A 21159-nucleotide genomic window follows, 5' to 3' on the forward strand; every position below is an offset into this window, starting at 1 on the left:
ATGGTCAGGGTCCCTGGGAGTTGGGGCAGGGGCAAAGGGAGGGAGTAGAAATGGGCAGTGAGCCAGGACAGGGGAGGTAGGCGGAGTATCCTTGTTGGGAAGAGGCAGGAACAAAGCAACTGGAGGGCTCTCTGGATACAGGCAAACACCGCGATCAACCTCTTCCCACAGAGCCCTGCCCTCAGGCCCTCTCCTCCACTATAAGAGCCCCTGCCTCAAGCAGGGTGCCAGGCTACCCAGGGGTCATGGCCAAGTCACACCTGCTGCCATGGCTGCTGCTGCCGCCCATACTCTGTCACCCAGGGGCAGGTGAGTCTTCCAGCATCTCCCTCATTTGCAGAGCTGCCTATACCCAGAGCTGGCCTCACCTATATAATTCCGATCTTAAAGACAACTCAGCAGAGGCCCAGAGATTCCCTGGGCTTTTTTTCTAGCTCACAGCTAGTGCGTGCAGGAGCAGGAGGACCTAGAGCTGTCTAATAGGAGTGGCAGCCATGCGTTTACAGCAAACCTGGCCCGGAGGTTGGGTGAGGTCAGGGTACCAGGTAGAGTCTGCATCCTGACAAAGGTTGTCCTGGTCCCAAACTGTAGCTGTCTGGACCGCTACATCCCTGGCCTGTGCACAGGGTCCCGAGTTCTGGTGCCAAAGCCTGGAACAAGCATTGCGGTGCGGAGCCCTGGGACACTGTCTACAGGAAGTCTGGGGAAATGTGGGAGCCGTGAGTACCACCCAAGAATATACTGGGGACCTGGGAATGAGGGTGCTGAGTGAGTTCTGAATGGAGGGAAGCTCCCACAAGACATGGGATGACATAGTACTACAGAGAATGGGAGGGCAGTATGAGTGGAATGGATGAAGGGTGATGATGCAAAGCGGGAGGAATGGGATGGAATGAAATGGAATAGATAGATGGGATGGATGGGGTGTGATAAAATAGATGGGTCAGGATAAAACTGACAGGATTGGCCTGGGGGAAAAATAAAAACATGGGATGAAATGGGATGGGATGGGATGGTAGGCAGGTGCCTGTACCTTGGAGGGGCCTGTCAGCTTATCCCTGGAGACTTTCACTCCCTGGAACTATGAACACGCCCCTCATCCACGTGACCCCCTTTCCAGGATGACCTGTGCCAAGAATGCGAGGACATTGTCCGCATCCTCACAAAGATTTCCAAGGAGGCTGTTTTCCAGGTAGAGACCCAGATCCTGGATGCATTTTGGGGAACAAGAGGTGAGAGGCAGAGCAGAGGTGGGGGGGAATGCCCCCTGTAGGGACATTTCCAGGCTGAGGATTCCATATTCCTCCTGGCCAGGAGCAGATCCCCAGGTCTGAGCTCAGCTGTAGCCACACATGTCACTCCTGAGAGGAGAGGCCCCTGTGTGGGCCAAGCTACTGAAGTCCTTGGTACTCCTCAAACTCCAGCGCTCTGGAAGGAAGCCCGTCTGCCCTGATGATGCCATTGCATCAAAGGACTCTGGTGAGGCAGACTTCAGAGAGGCAAAGCTGACTGTCTCTTTTCCGACCTCCTAGGAAACAATCCAGAAATTCCTGGAGCAAGAATGTGATGTCCTCCCCTTGAAGTTGCTTGTGCCCCGGTGTCGCCAAGTGCTTGATGTCTACCTCCCCCTGGCCATCGACTATATCCAGAGCCAGATTGTGAGGGCCCTGACCTGCTTCCCATACCTACACATAGCCCCAGGGCCTTGGTGGCCAGTAATCCATATGCAGTACCCAGGCAGACGCACATGACACCAAGCCAAACACACACAGCCAGAAACACGAGCACACAGATCCCAAAACAGACAGTTACACACACAGGGTACCTCACCCAGATGCACGCAGCTCCCAGCCAGACACACACAGGACACCCTAACCAGACACATACACATATGCAGCATCCACAAAGGCTTACACACACAGCACTCTAGCCAGACACTCACACACCCAGAGCACCCCAGTCAGAGGCACACACAGAGCACTTCAGCTAGACAAACACACACACACACACACACACACACACACACACACACACACACACAGACTCTACCTACTACAGCTGCAGGGTTGCAGGAAACTGAGTACCTTCAAGGCCAGGTGTGGTGGTGCACACCTTTAATCCCATCATTCGGGAGGCAGAGGTAGGTGGATTTCCATGAGTTTGAGGCCACTCTGAGACGACACATTGAATTCCAGGTCAGCCTGAGCTAGGGTGAGACCCTACCTCGGAACCCCCCCCCAAAAAAAATACTAAGTACCTGCAGCCAGGCACCCAGGTCAGAGACCACCTGCTCAGTAACACACTTAAAGACACATACATGTGCTCAGACACACATTGTCCCATCCTCACTCTCACACACAACCCTGTTCTCTTATTCATTCTCATACAATGTTAATACTGATTCTCGTATGTCTTTCTACATGACTCCATCTCTGTCTTTTGTCCCCTTCCCTAGAGCCATAAAACATAGTCCTCCCACTTGACCTGCTCCCATCATTCCAGGCCCAAAGATCGTGGCCCTTGCCCCTAACTGAGCCCATGTGGCAACGTAGGCAGAGAGGCGTTACCTCCTGATCCTAACAGCCCCTCACCTGTTCCCTTCCCTAGAGCCCAAATGTTATCTGCAAGCGCTTGGGCCTGTGCCCACTGGGGCAGCCTGAGCCAGAACATAAGCCAGGAATGCAAGACACCCTGCTGGAACCTCCATGGGACAAGTTGATCCTTCCAGTGCTGCCAGGCAACAGCTTAGCGAGGTCTGGGCCACACACACAGGTGAGAGTAATGAAGGGAGCCAGAAGCTAGAGCGCTCACTGAGGCGCAGGAGCACTGGGGCCCTGGGAGGGGCTGGGCAGTGAGCAGAAGGTCCAGCCAGGACCTAAGCCAGGAAGCCCTGAAGGTGAAAGAGGGAAAGACAGGGCCCAAAGGACACCTCCCAGCCCAGACTCCCCTCTCTTCTCACCCCCAGGATGTGTTGGAGAAGCAGCTTCCCATCCCTCTGCCCTTCTGCTGGCTCTGCAGGACACTGATCAAGCGGGTCCAAGTCATGATTCCCAAGGTGAGGCATCCAGGGCCACACTGAGCTTGGGAGCCCCCACCCCACCTCACCCAGCCAGTCGTGAAGAGTTAGTCAGGGAACCACCCGTGCATTGCCCCTGCTCAAGGAACCCTGAAGCTCAGGAATAGTAGAATGTGTCAGGCCCAGGCTTGCCCTCCACCCTCTCATGACAAGAGTCGCTGTATTGTCTCTGCGGAAGACGCTTTCACTTCTCCAAGGGAGAATGTGCACTGGGACACTCCCCATCCCTGCTAGCATCCAACTTGGAGGCATCCAAATCTATGGTGGCTTTGCTTGATGGCCCCCAAAGCCCAAGGTTGCTCTGCCCTGCCCCCAAAGGCCATGTCCGTTAGACTTGCCCAAATGGACCCCTGCAGGCCATGTGGCCACTGAGGCTCATGGCAGGAGACACATTTCCAGCTTTCCCCAAGCTTGTGCCATGGGGCGGTTTTCACATTGTTGAACATGCAGGGCAGACGGTTCACACGAATGAGGTGAGGAGATGAAACGAGTGGGCTAGGAAGAGGTTCTGAGGAGGTGATGATTAAACAAAAACCTAGGGGACTTAACAAGGCCCTTATGAGTCAAGGGCATCCATTGATCAGGAATGAGTGTACAGCCAGGCATGGTGATGCACACCTTTAGTCCCAGGAGAGGTAGGTGGATCGCTGTGAGTTCAAGGCCAGCCTGCAGCAACAAAATGAGTTCTAGGTCAGCCTAACAGGAAGGCGTGTGTGTGTGAAATACATACATACATATATATATATATATATATATATATATATATATATTTCATATGTCATGTATTTCATATATCATATCATATATGATACTGACAAAAAGAATGAGTTTGGGCTGGGCATGGTGGTGCATGCCTTTAATCCGAGCATTCAGGAGGCAGAGGTAGGAAGATCACGGTGTGTTCGAGGCCACTCTGATACTACATAGTGAAATCTAGGTCAGCCTGGGCTAGAGCGAGACCCTACCTCAGAAAACTGAAAAAAGAAAAAAGAAAAGAAATGAGTTTTGTGTAGGTGTGGTGGCCCATGCTTATGATTCAGCATCCTGGAGGCTGATGCAGGGGATTGAGGAGTTTGAGAGTTTGGGGCCAGCCTGGTCTGTGTAAGGAAACCCTACCTCAAACAAACAAAAACAAGGGGCTGGGGAGATGACTCAGCAGTTAAAGGTACTGGTTTATAGAACCTGCTAGGCTAGGGTCAATTCCCCAGCCACTCACATTAAGTCAGATGGGCATTCCTTTGCAACAGCAAGAGATCCTGGTGGGCCCATACACACGCACACATACGTGCACACACATACTCAAATGCAAATAAATAAATATTTTAGTGGGGGAATTTGAGGTAGGGTCTTGTTCTAGCCTCAGCCCACCTGGAATTCACTATGTAGTCTCAGGCTGACCTCAAACTCACAGTAATCTTCCTACCTCAGCCTCCCAAATACTGGGATTAAAGGCATGCACCACCATCCTCTGCTAAATAAATACTTTTTAAACAATCATAATTATTATTTTTTTAATCCAGGTATGGTGTTACAGACCTTTAACCCTAGCTCACAGGAGGCTGAGGTAGGAGGATCACTGTGAGTTCAAGGCCAGCCTGAGCTAGAATGAGCCTAAGCCCCCTCAAAAAAGGGAAAAAGAAACACAAAGAATGAGCTAGGCAAGTCTGAGAACAAGTGAGCCAGTGCCATGACAGAGAGGGAATTAGCATAACGGTTAGAGAAGACCGGAAAGGTGAACATGATTAGCCATGCTAAGAAACAAAGGGCTTGGGCTGGAGGGTGTAGCTCAGAGGTAGAACACCTGCCTGGTATGCATGAGGCCCTGGATTCCATCCCCAGTACAAAAAAAGAAAGAAAAAGAATGGGAAAAAAAAAATAGATAAGAAAAAGAAAAGTTGCATTCTGAGTGTGATCTGCAGCTGTTACTGGGTTTCAAGTGAGAGAGGGACCCCGGGTGTTTGCGGGTATACTGGACATGTGGGAAGCTGGAAGGAAAGACCGAGTTTGGGCTGGCATTGTGCCAGGCACGCCTTTAATCCCAGCACTCGGGAAGCAGAGGTAGGAGGATTGCCATGAGTTCGAGGCCACCCTGAGACTACATAGTGAATTCCAGGTCAGCTTGGGCTAGAGCGAGACTCTACCTTGAAAAAAAAAAAAAAAAGATGGAGTTGATGTTTGACATCACCACAGAAACATCAATGAGAGGTCATGGGGCCAGGGATGGAGCTTAGTGGGGGGACAGGACCATGCTTGAGAGGTGGGTTTGACTGTCCTTGATGACGGATGGACTCGGGTTGTAAGGACAAGAGAGTCCCAACAACTCTTGAACTCTGGCTCTCTGGTAACGCCGCCAGCTGAGATGGGGTCAGTTGAAAAGAGTCGGGTTCAAATAGAAAACAGAGCTGGGGGCTGGAGAGATGGCTTAGCGGTTAAGCGCTTGCTTGTGAAGCCTAAGGACCCCGGTTCGAGGCTCGGTTCCCCAGGTCCCACGTTAGCCAGATGCACAAGGGGGCGCACGCGTCTGGAGTTCATTTGCAGAGGCTGGAAGCCCTGGTGTGCCCATTCTCTCTCTCCCTCTGTCTTTCTCTCTGTGTCTGTCGCTCTCAAATAAATAAATTAAAAAATGAACAAAAAAATATTTAAAAATAAAGAAAACAGAGCTGGAGGAGAGGTGTCAAGCAGGGGACTGAACACCGAGTCCTGGGGAAAAGCCAAGGCAGCGATGTCACCCTGCACACCACTGGCTGAAGACCCAAGCCATGGCAGGACCATGAAGGGACAGAGTGTGGGCAGGTGGGGACAGCAGCAGGAGAGCTGACAGGAAACTGCCAGCAAGGTAGGCAACCATGGTGTGGCACCAGGGAAGCCAAGGAAAGAAGGCATGTTGGTGAAGGAGGGTCCTGGGCAGAGGAGTGAGTGCGGAGAGGCTTCTACAGGACAGGAGCAACTTTCCCATGTTCTCCATTCAGCTGAGGTCAGAGAGCCAACAAGGCCCGGGGCGGCACTGGTGGAGGTGACCAGGAGTGGGGTCTGGGGGTTGACTGCGCGGCCTCTCACCTTTGCCTTTATAGCAGGAGAGGAACAGGTGGGGTGATGGAGCCCACGTGGGTGCATTCAGTGTCCCATGGGGGAGGTAGTGCACACCAAGGGAGTCCGCAACCCTGTCCGCTTCCCGCCTCAACCTGCTGCCACTGGGACCAGCTTGTGACACGTAGGACTGGCCCCTTGCCTTTCAGCTTGTTTGGAATCGGGATGAGGCGGAGGAGTTGCTGGGTTTCCCCAGGGGTTCCTAAAGCCAAGGACCTGTCAGCTTTGGAAGACAATGGCAGGAACTGTCTTGTCTTCCTCATAGAGACCCATGGGAGACAAGAGCAGCCCCGAGTGAGGAGAGGATGGGCTTCTGGTTCTAGCTTCCACCCAGGCTGCCTCTCTGGCTTGCCACGTCCCACCCAGCGAGGGAGTCCCATCTGGCTCCCGGCCGCAGCTTGTTTACCCACTGGCTCAGGGTGCAGCCTGGGCTCTCCATTGCTCAGTGTCTTTATCTGGGGACAGCATTGCCCTCCCAACCTGGAAGTGAGGAAAGGGACGTACGTGAAGTGTCTACGTAGCCTGCCGGGGGAAAAGGTCCCATGCTTCCCTCTTTTCACCTCCACCCCAGGGTGTGCTGGCTGTGGCTGTGGGCCAGGTGTGCCACGTGGTACCCCTGGTGGTGGGTGGCATCTGCCAGTGTCTGGCTGAGCGCTACACAGTCCTCCTGTTAGATGCGCTGCTGGGCCGCGTGCTGCCCCAGCTGGTCTGTGGTCTCGTCCTCCGATGTGCCACTGAGGATGCCATCGGCCCAGGTGAGCCCGCTGTCACCTATCCCTCCCCCAGCCATGCTCCTCTGCTCTCCATCTCCCTGTCCCTCTCCCCATCCTGTGTCCCTGCAGGATTTGGAGGTGGGTTAACTTGGGGCAATCCTTTTACCTCAACCTCCTGAGTGCTGGCATTAGAGATGTGTGTCATTCATGCCTGGCCTGCAGGATCTCTTTGACTATTTTTTTTTTCTAGCCCTCCCTGCTCTGGGGCCCCCGGATGAAGAATGGTCCCAGCAAGACTCCGAGTGTCACCTCTGCAAGTCTATAACCACACAGTCTTGGAACGTTAGCGAGCAGGCCCTGCCCCGGGCCATGAGCAAGGCCTGCCTCCGCTTCTGGCTCAATAGGCCAAAGGTATGGGGACTATGGGACGCAGGGCCCGAGAGTGGTGGGGTCCGAGCCAGAAAACTTGCCAGTTAGTCGAGTTGGTAACCAATCAGACAGACAGGACGTGGGTCAAACAACGGACTGACTGTCACACTATCTCAGGGCAAAACCTGCAAGAGTCAGGCTGGCAAACATCTGTAGATTCAAGGCTCTGGGCTCTGGAGACAAGCAGTCTTTCATTGGCCAAACGCAAGGTGAGTCTTGTTAGGTGGCCAGGGACAAACCACGCTATTCTCCAGCCTTGTCTCTTTTCTAGGTTACTGGCCTCTGCTCCTGACTTTTCTTCCTACTCACACAGAAGTCCAGTCACTTGTAGCTAGGATCCACATATGAGAGAGAACATGCAACGTTTGGTTTTCTGGGCCAGGGTTACCTCACATAGTATAATCTTTTCCAGGTCCATCCATTTTTCTGCAAATTTCATAACTTCATTTTTCTTTACCGCTGAGTAGAACTCCATTGTATAAACATGCCACATCTTCATTATCCACTCATCAGTTGAGGGACATCTAGGCTGGTTCCATTTCCTAGCTATTGTGAATAGAGCAGCAATAAATATGGTTGAGCAAGTATCTCTAAGGTAGTGAGACATGTCCTTAGGATATATGCCTAGGAATGCTATAACTAGGTTGTATGGTAGATCTATTTTTAGCTGTCTCAAGAACCTCCACACTGATTTCCACAATGGCTGGACCAGACTGCTTTCCCATCAACAGTGTAGAAGGGTTCCTCTTTTTCCATATTCTTGCCAGCATTTATGGTCATTTGTTTTCATGATGGTAGCCAATCTAACAGGAGTGAAATGAAATCTCAACATAGTCTTTTTTGTTTGTTTGTTTGTTTGTTTTGAGGTAGGGTCTCACTCTGGCTCAGGCTGACCTATAATTCACTATGTAGTCTCAGGGTGGCCTCGAACTCTCAGCAAACCTCCTCCTACCTCTGCCTCCTGAGTGCTGGGATTAAAGGCATGTGCCACCACACCCGGCTTTCAACGTAGTTTTAATCTGCATTTCCCAGACGACTAGGGATGTCAAACCTATTTTTAGATGTTTATATGCCATCTGTGTTTCTTCTTTTGAGAACTCTCTAGTTAGTTCCATAGCCCATTTTTTTTAATTGGGTTGTTTGATTTATTATTTAATTTTTTGAGTTCTTTGTATATCCTAGATATTAATCCTCTATCACATGTGTAGCTGGCAAAGATTTTCTCCCATTCTGTAGGTTGCCTCTTTGCTGTATTCACAGTGTCTTTTGCCATACAAAAGATTTGTAATTTCATTAGGTCCCTATGGTTTTATTGCCTGAGAAATTGGGGTTTTATTCAGAAAGTCCTTCCCAAGACTGATATGTTGAAGGGTTTCCTGTACTTTTTCCTCTAGCAGGTTTAGAGTTTTGTGTCTTATATTAAGGTCTTTGATCCATTTGGACTTTTTCATCCTACACATACATATCCAGTTTCCCCAGCACCATTTGCTGAAGAGGCTGTTCTTTTCTCCAATGAGTATTTTTGGCGAAGATCAGGTGGCTATAGCTTCCTGGACTTATATCTGGGTCCTCTATTCTGTTCCATTGATCTATGTATCTGCTTTTGTGCCAGTACCAGGCTGTTTTTGTTACTATGGCTCTGTAATATAGGTTAAAATCAGGTATGGTGATAAAACCAGCCTTATTTTTGTTGCTCAAAATTGTTTTAGATATTCAAGGTTTTTTGTGCTTCCAAATGAATTTTTGGATTCTTTTTTTCTATTTGCGTGAAGAATGCCATTGGAATTTTGATGGGGATTGCATTAAATGTGCAGATTGCTTTTGGTAAGATTTACATTTTCACAATATTGATTCTTCTGAACCAAGAACAAGGGATGTCTTTCCATTTCCTAGTGTCTTCTGCAATTTCTCACTTGAGTGTTTTTAAATATATATATATGTATATATTTTTTACCATATATATACACACACACATGTATATTTGTTTTTTTTTTTTTTCGAGGTAGGGTTTCACTCTAGCCCAGGCTGACCTGGAATTCACTATGGAGTCTCAGGGTGACCTCGAACTCATGGTGATCCTCCTACCTCTGCCTTCCGAGTGCTGGAATTAAAGGTGTGCACCACCACACCTGGCTATTTATTTTTTTATGCAATTGTGAATGGGAGTTATTCTCTGATTTCATCCTCTATGTGTTTCTTGTTAGCATATAGGAAGGCTACTGATTTCTGTATGTTTATTTTGTATCCTGCTACACTACATGGCTATAGGTGTTTATCAGCTCTAACAGTTTGCTGGTAAACTCTTTAAGGTCCTTTATGTACAGAATCATGTCATCTGTAAATAATGATAAATTGATCTCTTCTTTTCCAATTTGTATCTCTTTTATGTGTATCTTTTGCCTTATCACTATGGCTAAGATTCTAGTATTATATTAAATAAAACTGAGGACAGTGGGCACGTTGTTTTGTTCCTGATTTTAGTGGAAAAGCTTCAAGTTTTTCTCCATGTAGTCATATGTTGGCTGTAGGCTTGTCATAAATAGCCTTTATTATATTGAGATATGTTCCTTCTGTTCCCAGTCACTAGGACTTTTATCATGAAGGGATGTTGGATTTTGTCAAATGCTTTTTCTGCATCTAATGAGATGATCATGTGATTATTGTCCTTCAGTCCATTTATATAATGTATTATATTTATTGATTTTGCATATGTTGAACCATCCCTGCATTTCTGGGATAAAGCCTACTTGGTCAGGATGAATGTTCTTTCTGATATATTCTTGTATTCTGTTTGCCAATATTTTGTTGAGAATTTTTGCATCTATATTCATGAGGGAGATTGGTCTGTAATTTTCTTTTCTTTTTTGTTCTTTGTCTGGTTTTGGTATCAGGGTGATGCTGGCTTCATAGGAGTTTGGTAGGATTCCTTCTTTTTCTATTTTATGGAAAAGTTTAAGAAGCATTGGTGTTAGTTCTTCCATGAAGGTCTGATAAAATTCACCAGTGAGGATTATACTTTTTGAGTTAGAACTCAAAATGGTAGGCAAGGGTGGAAAGACGGCTCAGCTGTTAAGGTGCTTGCCTGCAAAACCTAATGATCCAGGTTCAGTTCCCTAGTACCCACGTAAAGCCAGATGCACAAAGTGGTGCATACATCTGGAGTTCATTTACAGTGACTAGAGGCCCTGGCATGCCCATTCTTTCTCTGTCTCCCTATTGGTTTGTCTCTGCTTGCAAGTAAACAAATAAACAAACTACATCTCTCTTTAAAGAAAAAAAAGGGCTGGAGAGATGGCTTAGCGGTTAAGCGCTTGCCTGTGAAGCCTAAGGACCCCGGTTTGAGGCTCAATTCCCCAGAACCCATGTTAGCCAGATGCACAAGGGGGCACATGCATCTGGAATTCATCTGCAGTGGCTGGAAGCCCTGGCACTCCCATTCTCTCTCTCTCTCTCTCTCTGCCTCTTTCTCTGTAGCTCTAAAATAAATAAATAAAAATAAACCAAAAAAAAGAAAAAGAGAAAACAAGGCAGGCAGGGTCAGAAGTGAAAATTGCAGGGCTGGAGAGATGGCTTAGCAGGTAAAGTGTTTGCCTGCAAAGCCAACGGATCCCAGTTCAATTCTCCAGGACCCACATAAGCCAGATGCACAGGGGATTGCATGTGTCTGGAGTTTGTTTGCAGTTGCTGGAGGCCCTGGCATTCCTATTCTCTCTTTCTCTTATAGAAAAATAAAATATATTTTTAAAAAGAAGTGAAAATTGCAAACACCTGCTTTATTTATGTATTTATTTATTTTGAGACAGGTCTTATGTAGCCCAAGCCAACCTTGAGCCTTTTTGGGGAAGGGATGGAGGGAGGTTCAAGGTAAGGCTAACTCAGGCTGACCTGGAACTCACTCTGTAGTCCTAGGCTGCGTTCTAGGCTGACCTCAAACTCACAGTGATCTTCCTACCTTTACATCTCTAGTGCTGGGATTAAAGGCTTTCTCTGACCTTGAACTTCTGATCCTCCTATCTTTATCTCCCAAATACTGGGATTACAGACATGTACGTAGTTTTTATTAAGGGCAGGAATGGTGGCTCTTGCCTTTATTTTATTTATTATTTATTTGAGAGAAAGTGTGGGGGAAAGATGCAGAGAGAAAGAGTATGGGCACACCAGTGCCTCTAGCCACTGCAAAAGAACTCAGAATGCATGCGCCCCTTTGTGCATCTGGCTTACGTGAGTCCTGGGGGATCGAACCGGGGTCCTTAGGCTTTTCAGACAAAAGCCTCAACCACTAAGCCATTTCCCCAGGCCAGGAAAGTAGGTCGTTTTAAGGAGTGTTAGGGAGCAATCCCAGGGCCTAGTGCGGACTAGGCAAGCACTCTACCAACTGATGTACATCCCCAGCAACAAGTGAGATGATGGTGTGAGGCAAGCCAGCTGTTCTCTTGCCAGGAACCAACTCCAGTGTCCTGGCTTTTCCTACAGCAACCTGTTTCAGATCGTCAGACTTGGGGCAGAGTCTTCAAATCAGTCAGAGCTGCTTCCTGGGGCTGATGACTAGAACTGCAGCCAGGGTCCAGGATTCTGGAGTGTTCCAGGAACATAGAAAGACCAAGACTTCAAGGCAGAAAAGCCTCATCACAGTCCACATCCCACTCACTATGTTTGTCTTTCCGCAGTGTGAACAGTTTGTGGAACGGCACATGCCTCAGATGCTGGCACTACTGCCCAGGGGCTTGGATGCCCACGCCACCTGCCAGGTACGTCCACCTCTCCAGCTGGACCCAGGACTAGTCTTGGCTCACACAGCCTCACACTCCCAGGTCCATGATCCTCAGTGTTCATGCAGCCTGAGGTACAGAGATGCAGGACTAAGTGCCCCCATATTTGCCTATAGAAAAGGCCTTGGTCTCACAGGGGTAAAAAAAAAAAAACAAAAAAAAAAAACATCACAGTAGAGTGGAAGAGGAAGTGTGGGATGGGAAAGGCAGCCAGAGACTGTGCCTTGATGCTCACAGGGCTAGAAGGTGGGCACAGAGTGTGGTGAGTGGCCCACATCCTCACTTCTAAGTTCCAGAAGCCCATGGCTTGGAGCGGTGGGAGGGATCTGCAAGGTCACGCTAAGAGCACCCACTGGGGAGCAGGGAGAGAGAGCTGCTCCTTGGGGGTGGAGGAGGGCTCTCCACGACCACCTCAGAGTTGCGAGTGGAGAGCGGAGACCCCACTGTTGTCTCTGCGGCAGGCCCTGGGAGTGTGTGCGACCCCATCCAGCCCTCTGCAGTGTTTCCAAAGCCCCCAGCTCTGAGGACTCAGCCTTGGGTGAGTGTCAGCCCCACCTGACTTGTGAAGGGATCTTCCCGGTCCCTACTTGTGGGCTGCTCCATCCTACCTCTCTCTCCCAGGCAAGCTCCAGCGTGGGCCTGAGGGCCTCCAGTGGCACCATCCGGAAAAGGCTCTTTTGGGGGCCCTAGTCACTGGTTCCTGTCCCAGTCCTCCTCCATTCTGCCTGGGGCTTCTCCTTCACCCTCCTTACCTGTAGACTGGCTGACCTAGAGGACTGACAGGTTCAGGTGTTTAGGCTGAAGCCAACATTTCCTGGACCCTCAGAGAAGACACACTTTGCCATCAAAGTTGTCTCCCCCGCAGATACGAGAAATGCCATGTTGACCTGAGTCCATACTCACAAGACCCTCATCGCTTCCTGCCCATCGTTTTCTAAGTCAGAGGTATTGCTGTAGGGTAGAGCAACGCATCGGATCTAGACTCCATGACCAGGCTCAGAAAATGACCCTGAGAAGGAAGGACACAGCAACCGTCGTCTTAAAGTGACCTTGACAACAAACTGGGTCCATGTCACAATGTGCCAGCCCCTCCCAGGATGGTCATTTACTCATGTGTTCAGACTTTCCTTTTCCTTAATTCCCTAAGTGTCTATGGCTACACCCCTTGGTGGTGTGAAGAGCCTGCCTGTCATCCTGTGGCTTGCAGCCATCTCACCTACGTAAGGGAAGGAGCCCAGCCCTGCCCGGAAGCCCTCCAAACCACAGCGCCCTTGGTCAGTGGCAGAGAGAAAAGGATGACTGCCCCAACTTAGACCTGTTTCACAGGGACAAGTTTAGTGTGTCCCTTCCCAACAAGATCTACTGGGGTCCCTGGAGTAAAGGGGCCACCCCACAGAGGAAGCCACCTTTCCCCCAGCTCTCAGGACTCCTAGCCCTGCTTGCAGAAACAGGAAGAGCACAGGACACCTGAGCCGTGATCCCAACCCTATTACCTGGCAGAGACACACAGCTGCTCTAGGAATGTCACTGTTCTCAGCTGCAAGAAGATGACCAGTAAAGGGACTCTGTTCTTCCTGAGCTGTAACCATGACAGCAAGGATGCCCTGCCAGCTGCCCTCCTTTATCTCCCACACTCATCCTCCCCACCTTCTTACTCACAGAACCTTTTCACTGGAGGACGACAAACGCGGGCCTGTACCCTTAGTCCTGTGTCGCCCTGTCTGTCTCGGCTGTAACCCCAGCCCAACACCAGAACCACTCTGTCCTTTGTAGGGGTGAAATGTAGCAAGACTAGCTTTCGCCAGAGACCTGCAGGCCTTCCCGCCCACCAGAGCCAAGCCCAGCTTCTAAAGGTCCCGGTGACCAGGCTGAGGAGAAACTGCCCCCGCAGCAAGAAGACAGGGGAGAAAAGTTGAACCCAGCCTCCCATCAACCCCCTGATAACACTCCTATGAAATTCCAAAGGCGGAAGAATAAAATCTGGGAACATCAAGTACTCTATGGGCAATGGATATAGCTCAGTGATAGAGTGCTTCGCTAGGAAGGCATTGGGTTGAATCCTCAAGACCAAGAGTAAAAGAACAAAAAAAAAAAAAAAGTTGAAGCCAGATGTGGTGGCTCATTTCTGTACGCCCAACGTTGGCACACTGAAGCAGGAGCACCCCAGAGTTTGAGGCCAACCTGTGACAGTGAGCTCCAGGCCAGCCTGGGCTACAGAGTGAGACCCTGTCTCAAAAAAATGAAGAGAGGGGCTGGAGAGATGGCTTAGTGGTAAAGGCCTTTGCTTGTGAAGCCTAAGGAGCCATGTGTGACACCCCAGTACCCACATAAACCAGATGCACAAGGTGCATGCATCTGGAGTTCGTTTGCAGTGGCTGGAGGCCCTGGCATGCCCATTCTTTCTCTCTTTCTGCCTCTCTCTCTCTCTCTCAAATAATAAATAAAAATAAAATTTAAAAAAAAAAAAAGAAGGAAGAAAGCCAGGCATAGGGTGCATGCCTTTACTTCCAGCACTTGGGAGGCAGAGGTAGGAGGATCACCGTGAGTTCGATGTCATCCTGAGACTACATAGTGAATTCCAGGTCAGCCTGGGCTAGAGCGAGACCTTACCTAAAAAATAAAAAAATGAAGGAAGGGGCCTGGAGAGATGGCTCAGCAGTTAAGGTGCTTGCCTACAAAGCCAAAGGACCTAGGTTTGATTCCCCAGGACCCACATAAGCCAGATGCACAAGGTGGCACATGCATCTGGAGTTTGCAGTGGCTGGAGACTCTGGTATGCCCAGTCTCTCTCTCTGTTTCTCTCGAATAAATAAATAAAAATTGTATTTAAAAAAAATAAAGGAAGGAAGGTAGAGAGGGAGGGAGGAAAGGAAGAAAGGAAGAGCAGATCATACAGGCAGAAAATCTTCAACTTGTACCTTTTCCCAAGTTGAGGCATCCAAGGCCGCGTAGAGCTTGGGAGCCCAGCTGCATCTTCCCCCACCCCACTCACCTAGCCGGTTGTAAAGAGTTAGTCATGGAACCACCCCACTCACCTAGCCGGTTGTAAAGAGTTAGTCATGGAACCAGCCATGCATTTCCCCTGCTCAAGGAACCCTGCAGCACAGGTATGAGTGAAAGTGTATGGGCCTCTTGCTACTGCAAACAAACTCCAGGCACATGTGCCAGTTTGTGTATCTGGCTTTACACGGATGTTGGAGAATTAAACCTAAGTTGGCAGGCTTTGCAAGCAAGCACCTTTATCCAGTGAGCCATCTCTCCAGTTCTCTCCTTTTTGCGCAGTCTAGGATCAAGGGCCCATGGAATAGTACCATCCATAAGTTAAGGTGGGTCTTCTCACCTCAATTGACCTAATCAAGATAACCTTTGGGCTGCAGAGATGGCTTAGTGGTTAAAGCGCTTGCCTGCGAAGCCTAAGATCTCATATTCAAATCTCCAGCTCCCACATAGCCAGACACACAGTGATGCAAGCGTGCAATGTTGTACATGCACACTAGATGGCACACACATCTAGAGTTTGTTCACAGAGGCTAAAGTCCCTGGTGCACCCATTCTCTCTCTCTCTCTCTCTCTCTCTCTCTCTCTCTCTCTCTCTCTCTCTCTCAAAATAAGTAAATAAATAAAGAAATCCTTCACAGGCATGTTTCCTAGGTGATTCTAGTTTCTGTCTAACTGATAATCAATGTAAACCATCACACCAACTATGGGCTCTTGCAGGCCCATCATAATGGCCAGAGTGAAGTCTGACCATCTGTAAGGCAGTGGAGCTCCTCACATCATTGTAAGGGTCTCTCCTTGGGTTCCTCCTGCTCCTGAGCAGCAACCAGTATGACAGATTGACCTCAGGTCTTTGTGTATACCAGGCAAAGCACTCTTTCACTAAGCTACTTCCCTGTTCATTTTATTTATTTATTTATTTACTTATTTGAGAAAGAGAAATGGAGCAAAAGGGAATAGGAGAAAAAAAGAGAGAATAGGTATATCAGTGACTCTTGTCCCTGTAAAAGAACTCCAGAGGCATGCACCATGTTGTGCATGTGGCTTTATGTGGGTAAGGGAAATCAAACCCAGGCTATCAGGCTTTGTAAGCAAGTACCTTTAACCACTGAGCCATCTCTCCTGCTTTCTTCTTTGTTAGTTAGTTTTTCAAGATAGGGTCTCGCTCTAACCCAGGTTGACCTGGAATTTACTCTGTAGTCTCAGGGTGGCCTCCAACTCATGGCAATCCTCCTACCTCTACCTCCTGAGTCCTGGGATTAAAGATATACGCCACCATGCCCGGCCTATTTATTTAGGTGTTTTTTGTTTGTTTGGTTGGTTGGTTTTTTGTTTTTTTTTTTTTTTGAGGTAAGGTCTCACTCTGGTCCAGGCTGACCTGGAATTAACTCTGTAGTCTCAGGGTGGCCTTGAACTCATGGCGATCCTCCTACCTCTGCCTCCCAAGTGCTGGGATTAAAGGCGTGCGCCACCACGCCCGGCTCTGTTTGTTTGTTTTTTTGAGGTAGGGTCTCATTCTAGCTCAGGCTGACCTGAAATTCACTATCTAGTCTCAGGATGGCCTTGAACTCATGGAAATCCTCCTACCTCTCCCTCCCAAACTCTGGGATTAAAGGCATGTGCCACCATACCCAGCTATTTATTTATTTATTTATTTTGGTTTTTCGAGGTAGGGTCTCTAGCCCAGGCTGACCTGGAATTCACTATGTAGTCTCAGGGTGGCCTTGAACTCACGGTGATCCTACCTCTGCCTCCCGAGTACTGGGACTACAGGTGTGTGCCACCATGCCTGGCTATTTATTTTTGAGGTAGAGTCTCACTCTAGACTAGACTGACCTGACACTCACTCTGTAGTCCCAGGTTGGCCTCAAACTTACAGCAATTCTCCTTCCTCAGCCTCCTGACTGCTGGATGAGTTGTATGCTACCATCTCTAGTTCTCTTTTTTTATTTATTTTGAGATAGGGTTTCACTGTAGCCCAGAATGACCTGAAACTCACTTCATAGTCTCAGGTTGGCCTCAAACTCACAGCAATCCTCCTACCTCTACCTCCCAAGTGAGGAGATTAAAGGCGTGCACCACCATGCCCCATTTCCCTTTCATAAATTTTAAGTTTTCCCTTTTTAAAGATTTTACAAAAATATTTTCTTTATTTATTTGAGAGACAGAGAGAGGAAGAAGCAGATAGAGAGAGAGAGAGAATGGGCATGCCTGGGCCTCCAACTACTACAAACGAACTAGATGCCTGTACCACCTTGTGCATCTGGCTTACTGGGTACTGGGGAATCAAACCTGTGTCCTTAGGTTTCACAAGCAAGTGTCTTAACCTCTAAGTCATCTCTCCAGTCCCAACGTTTTTCCCTTTTTATTTTGAAACACAGTCTTAGTAAGTTACCAAGACTTTACTTGAACTTGCTATTTGCCCGGGCAAGACCTTGAACTTGAAGTCCTCCTACCTCAGCCTCTGGAATACCTCCTCTCCCTCTCTGATGCTATGCTAGAGGTAGGCTTCCCTGGCTATGGACAATGATTCCCTCTTTTTTTTTTTTAATTTTTATTAACATTTTCCATGATTATAAAATATATCCCATGGTAATTCCCTCCCTCCCCACCCCCACACTTTCCCGTTTGAAATTCCATTCTCCATCATATTACCTCCCCATTACAATCATTGTAATTACATATATACAATATCAACCTATTAAGTATCCTCCTCCCTTCCTTTCTCTACCCTTTATGTCTCCTTTTCAACTTACTGGCCTCTGCTACTAAGTATTTTCATTCTCACGCAGAAGCCCAGTCATCTGTAGCTAGGATCCACATATGAGAGAGAACATGTGGCGCTTGGCTTTCTGGGCCTGGGTTACCTGACTTAGTATAATACTTTCCAGGTCCATCCATTTTTCTGCAAATTTCATAACTTCATTTTTCTTTACCACTGAGTAGAACTCCATTGTATAAATGTACCACATCTTCATTATCCACTCATCTGTTGAGGGACATCTAGGCTGGTTCCATTTCCCAGCTATTATAAATTGAGCAGCAATAAACATGGTTGAGCATGTACTTCTAAGGAAATGAGATGAGTCCTTTGGATATATGCCTAGGAGCGCTATAGCTGGGTCATATGGTAGATCAATCTCTAGCTGCTTTAGGAACCTCCACACTGTTAATGATTCCCTCTTACTAGACCCTAATCCCTTCTGGGGCTTCTCTCCAAGGAGTATAGCATGCAGGACATTTCTCAGAGACTTTCTGAATTTCATGTGAAGCCACTTCCTGCCAAGTCTCTCTTCTTACCAGCTGGTCTACTCTATTTTCTTTTGAGCGACACTGCCATTTTTTTTTCAAGCTACCATTTTCAGTTGTTTTGGGCTATGCTATTAACTTCACCTCATATTAAGCCTTGACTCCTTGTTGTATGACAACTTTCCTCCGCATTGAAAGATGCAAACAACTATTGCCAGCTTTATCAAAAGCAGCTGGAAGCTGGAGAGATGGCTTAGTGGTTAAGGTGCTTGCCTACAAAGCCTAAGAACCCAGGTTTGATTCCCTAGTACCCATATAAGCCAAATGTGGATGGTGCATGTGTCTGAAGATCATTTGCAGTGGCTAGAGACCCTGGCACACCCATTCTCTTTCTCTCTCTCTCTCAAGTAAATAGATAAATACAAAAAACAAACAAAAAAAAAAACAAAACCTGTGCCAGCTGTATACAATAATGTACAAGATCTCATGACCTTGGAGATAGAGCAGACAGAGTAAAAGATCAAGAAACATGAGCTCCATTGAGGTGGTGTCTCTGGAGTCTCCATGCTCTGTAAGTAAGCCCTTACCCTGAGACTAAGACAGGAGCATCCGCGGGGGTCATCCCGATATAGTGAGCCCCACCGAAGTACAACTCCATAGTCTTATTCTCCTGGACAGGGACAAGATTCTCAAAGTGGCCACAGGGAAGTTGTCATTCAGGGTGGGATAGACTTCTCCATGGTGCGGCTGCTCTGAGGTCCTGACGCTCTGTGCGTAAGCCCTCATGCTGAGGCTGGGGGAGGAGCATCCAAGGAATAATTTTTAAAAAATATTTTATTTATTTGAGACAGAGAGAAAGGAGAGAGAATGGGCACACCAGGTCATCCAGTCACTGCAAATGAACTCCGGATGCATGTGTCATGTGTGTCTGGCTTACATGGGTCCTGGGGAATTGAACCTGGGTCCTTTGGCTTTGCAAGCAAGTACTTTAACCACTAAGCCATGTCTTCAGCTCACAAGGAGTAATTTTGACACAGGAAGCTCCACCAAAGTGGCTGTTTTGGGGGCCCCATTCCTATAGATAACCCTTCTTCATGCTCTGTAAGTGACCTCCCCCACAATAAACTCATTGGTTCACTAAACTGATATTGTACTTTGGTCTGCCATCTAAGGCCCATTTGAGGTGAAGACATATGTTTGCAACTCCCCAGAGGGGGAAAAAAAAATTTCCTGTGACACTCCAGCTGCTTTTTTTTTTTTTTAAACAAAATTATTTAACATTTATGACCCCATAGTAATTACTGATACTCCCACTGAGGAATGACCTCAGCGAGTAGGGGCAAGGGGAAAAGGTAAAAGAAAATAATCTGATGGGAATATGATCAGTTTGCAGTATGTTCATATATTAAAGTTTCCAGTAAAAAATATTTTAAAGGGCTGGAGAGACGGCTTAGCAGTTAAGGCGTTTGCCTGCAAAGCCAAAGGATCCCGGTTCGATTCTCCAGGACCCACGTAAGCCAGGGGGTGCATATGTCTGGAGTTCATTTGCAGTGGCTGCTTGCCCTGGCACACCCATTCTCTCTCTCACTCAAATAAAAATAAATAAATAAAAACAAAAGACAGCAGGCTCAAGACTCAGCTAGAGACAAGTTTCCACTGGGGCCCTGAGGCAGGGAATATTCATGTCAAGCTTGACCGCTGCTAGAGGGGGGATCTCCATCTTGCTCTCAGGGGCTAGCTTTGTGCTCCGTTCAGGCCATGCCACTGGCTGAGGCTCAACTACCACAGGGAGAGTGTTGTGATCCTCATTCTATAGATCAGCCTATAGGTCCAGGTGTTAAGCTCATCCAGAGCAGTGTTTCACTAAATGCTTGGGCACCCCATGGACCAGTCAAGTTGACATATATATGTATGATTTTTTTTTTTTTTAAGAGCCAGACATGCTGGCACACACCTTTAATCCCAGCACTCGGGAGGCAAAGGTAGGAGGATCACCGTGAGTACGAGTCCACCCTGAGACTCCATAGTGAATTCCAGGTCAGCCTCAGCTAGAGTGAGACCCTACCTTGGGAGGAAAAAAAATTGAAGCTTATTTAAAACCCTTTTCTCTCTCTCTCTTTTTTTTTTTTTTTTTTTTTTTTTTTTTTGAGGTAGGGTCTCACTCTAGCCCAGGCTGACCTGGAATTCACTATGTAGTCTCAGGGTGGCCTCGAACTCACGGTGATCCTCCTACCTCTGCCTAAGTGCTGGGATTAAAGGCGTGCGCCACCACGCCCGGCTAAAACCCTTTTCTCTTGGTTAGCTGGTATGGTAATTTGAATGTATGACACAATAGTCTGAGGTTTCTTTTTTTTTTTTTTTCAAATATTTTATTTATTTATTTACAAGCAGTGAAAGAACCAGGGCTTCCAGCTGCTGCAAATGAACTCCAGATGCACCTGCCACTTTGTACATCTGGCTTTATGTGTGTACCAGGGAATCAAACCCAGATTGTTAGGCTTTTCAGGCAAGTGCTTTAACTGCTGAGCAGTCTCTCCAGCCCAACTCAGGTGTTTTATTAAAACTGAGCCCCTAGCAAGCAGATCCCTGCTAAAGGGGCCACATCACTGGATCTTGGGCTCCATCCCTAAGGTTGCTGAGAGCAGTGTGAGCTCTGGGGTTCATGATTGCTGGTGGTGCTGGCTGTTGGTGGTATCTCTCTGCTTGGATCTATGAAAGTAAGCCAGCTTCTTTTGCCATTGATGGGGTTCCCTTGGATTTTATAAGCCTGAAATAAACCCCTTCCCTCCATAAGCTGCTTCTGGTTGGATGTTTGGCCCAGCAACTGGGAAGCTGACTA

The 21159-nt window shown here is 48.0% G+C and overlaps 1 protein-coding gene across 1 annotated transcript; it reads left to right on the forward strand.

The window, feature by feature from the left end:
* Positions 1–245: 245 nt before the first annotated feature.
* Positions 246–13013, forward strand: Sftpb (surfactant protein B). The gene is made up of 11 exons (XM_004660570.2): positions 246–309; positions 592–719; positions 1121–1192; positions 1533–1658; positions 2608–2772; positions 2966–3055; positions 6735–6918; positions 7127–7287; positions 11973–12053; positions 12536–12612; positions 12940–13013. Exons 1-10 carry the CDS (start codon positions 246–248, stop codon positions 12596–12598), a joined length of 1134 nt encoding a protein of 377 aa, XP_004660627.2. The 3' UTR covers positions 12599–12612; positions 12940–13013.
* Positions 13014–21159: the final 8146 nt, after the last annotated feature.

The sequence above is a fragment of the Jaculus jaculus genome, chromosome 6 (assembly GCF_020740685.1).
Source record: "Jaculus jaculus isolate mJacJac1 chromosome 6, mJacJac1.mat.Y.cur, whole genome shotgun sequence".
Taxonomy (NCBI): domain Eukaryota; kingdom Metazoa; phylum Chordata; class Mammalia; order Rodentia; family Dipodidae; genus Jaculus; species Jaculus jaculus.

Excerpts from the sequence above, each read along its gene's own strand:
- Sftpb (XM_004660570.2), top strand. The coding sequence starts at position 246 with ATGGCCAAGTCACACCTGCTGCCATGGCTGCTGCTGCCGCCCATACTC. Across the intron at positions 720-1,120 it reads TCTGGGGAAATGTGGGAGCC|GATGACCTGTGCCAAGAATG; the intron begins GTGAGTACCACC and ends CCCCCTTTCCAG. Across the intron at positions 2,773-2,965 it reads GGTCTGGGCCACACACACAG|GATGTGTTGGAGAAGCAGCT; the intron begins GTGAGAGTAATG and ends TCTCACCCCCAG.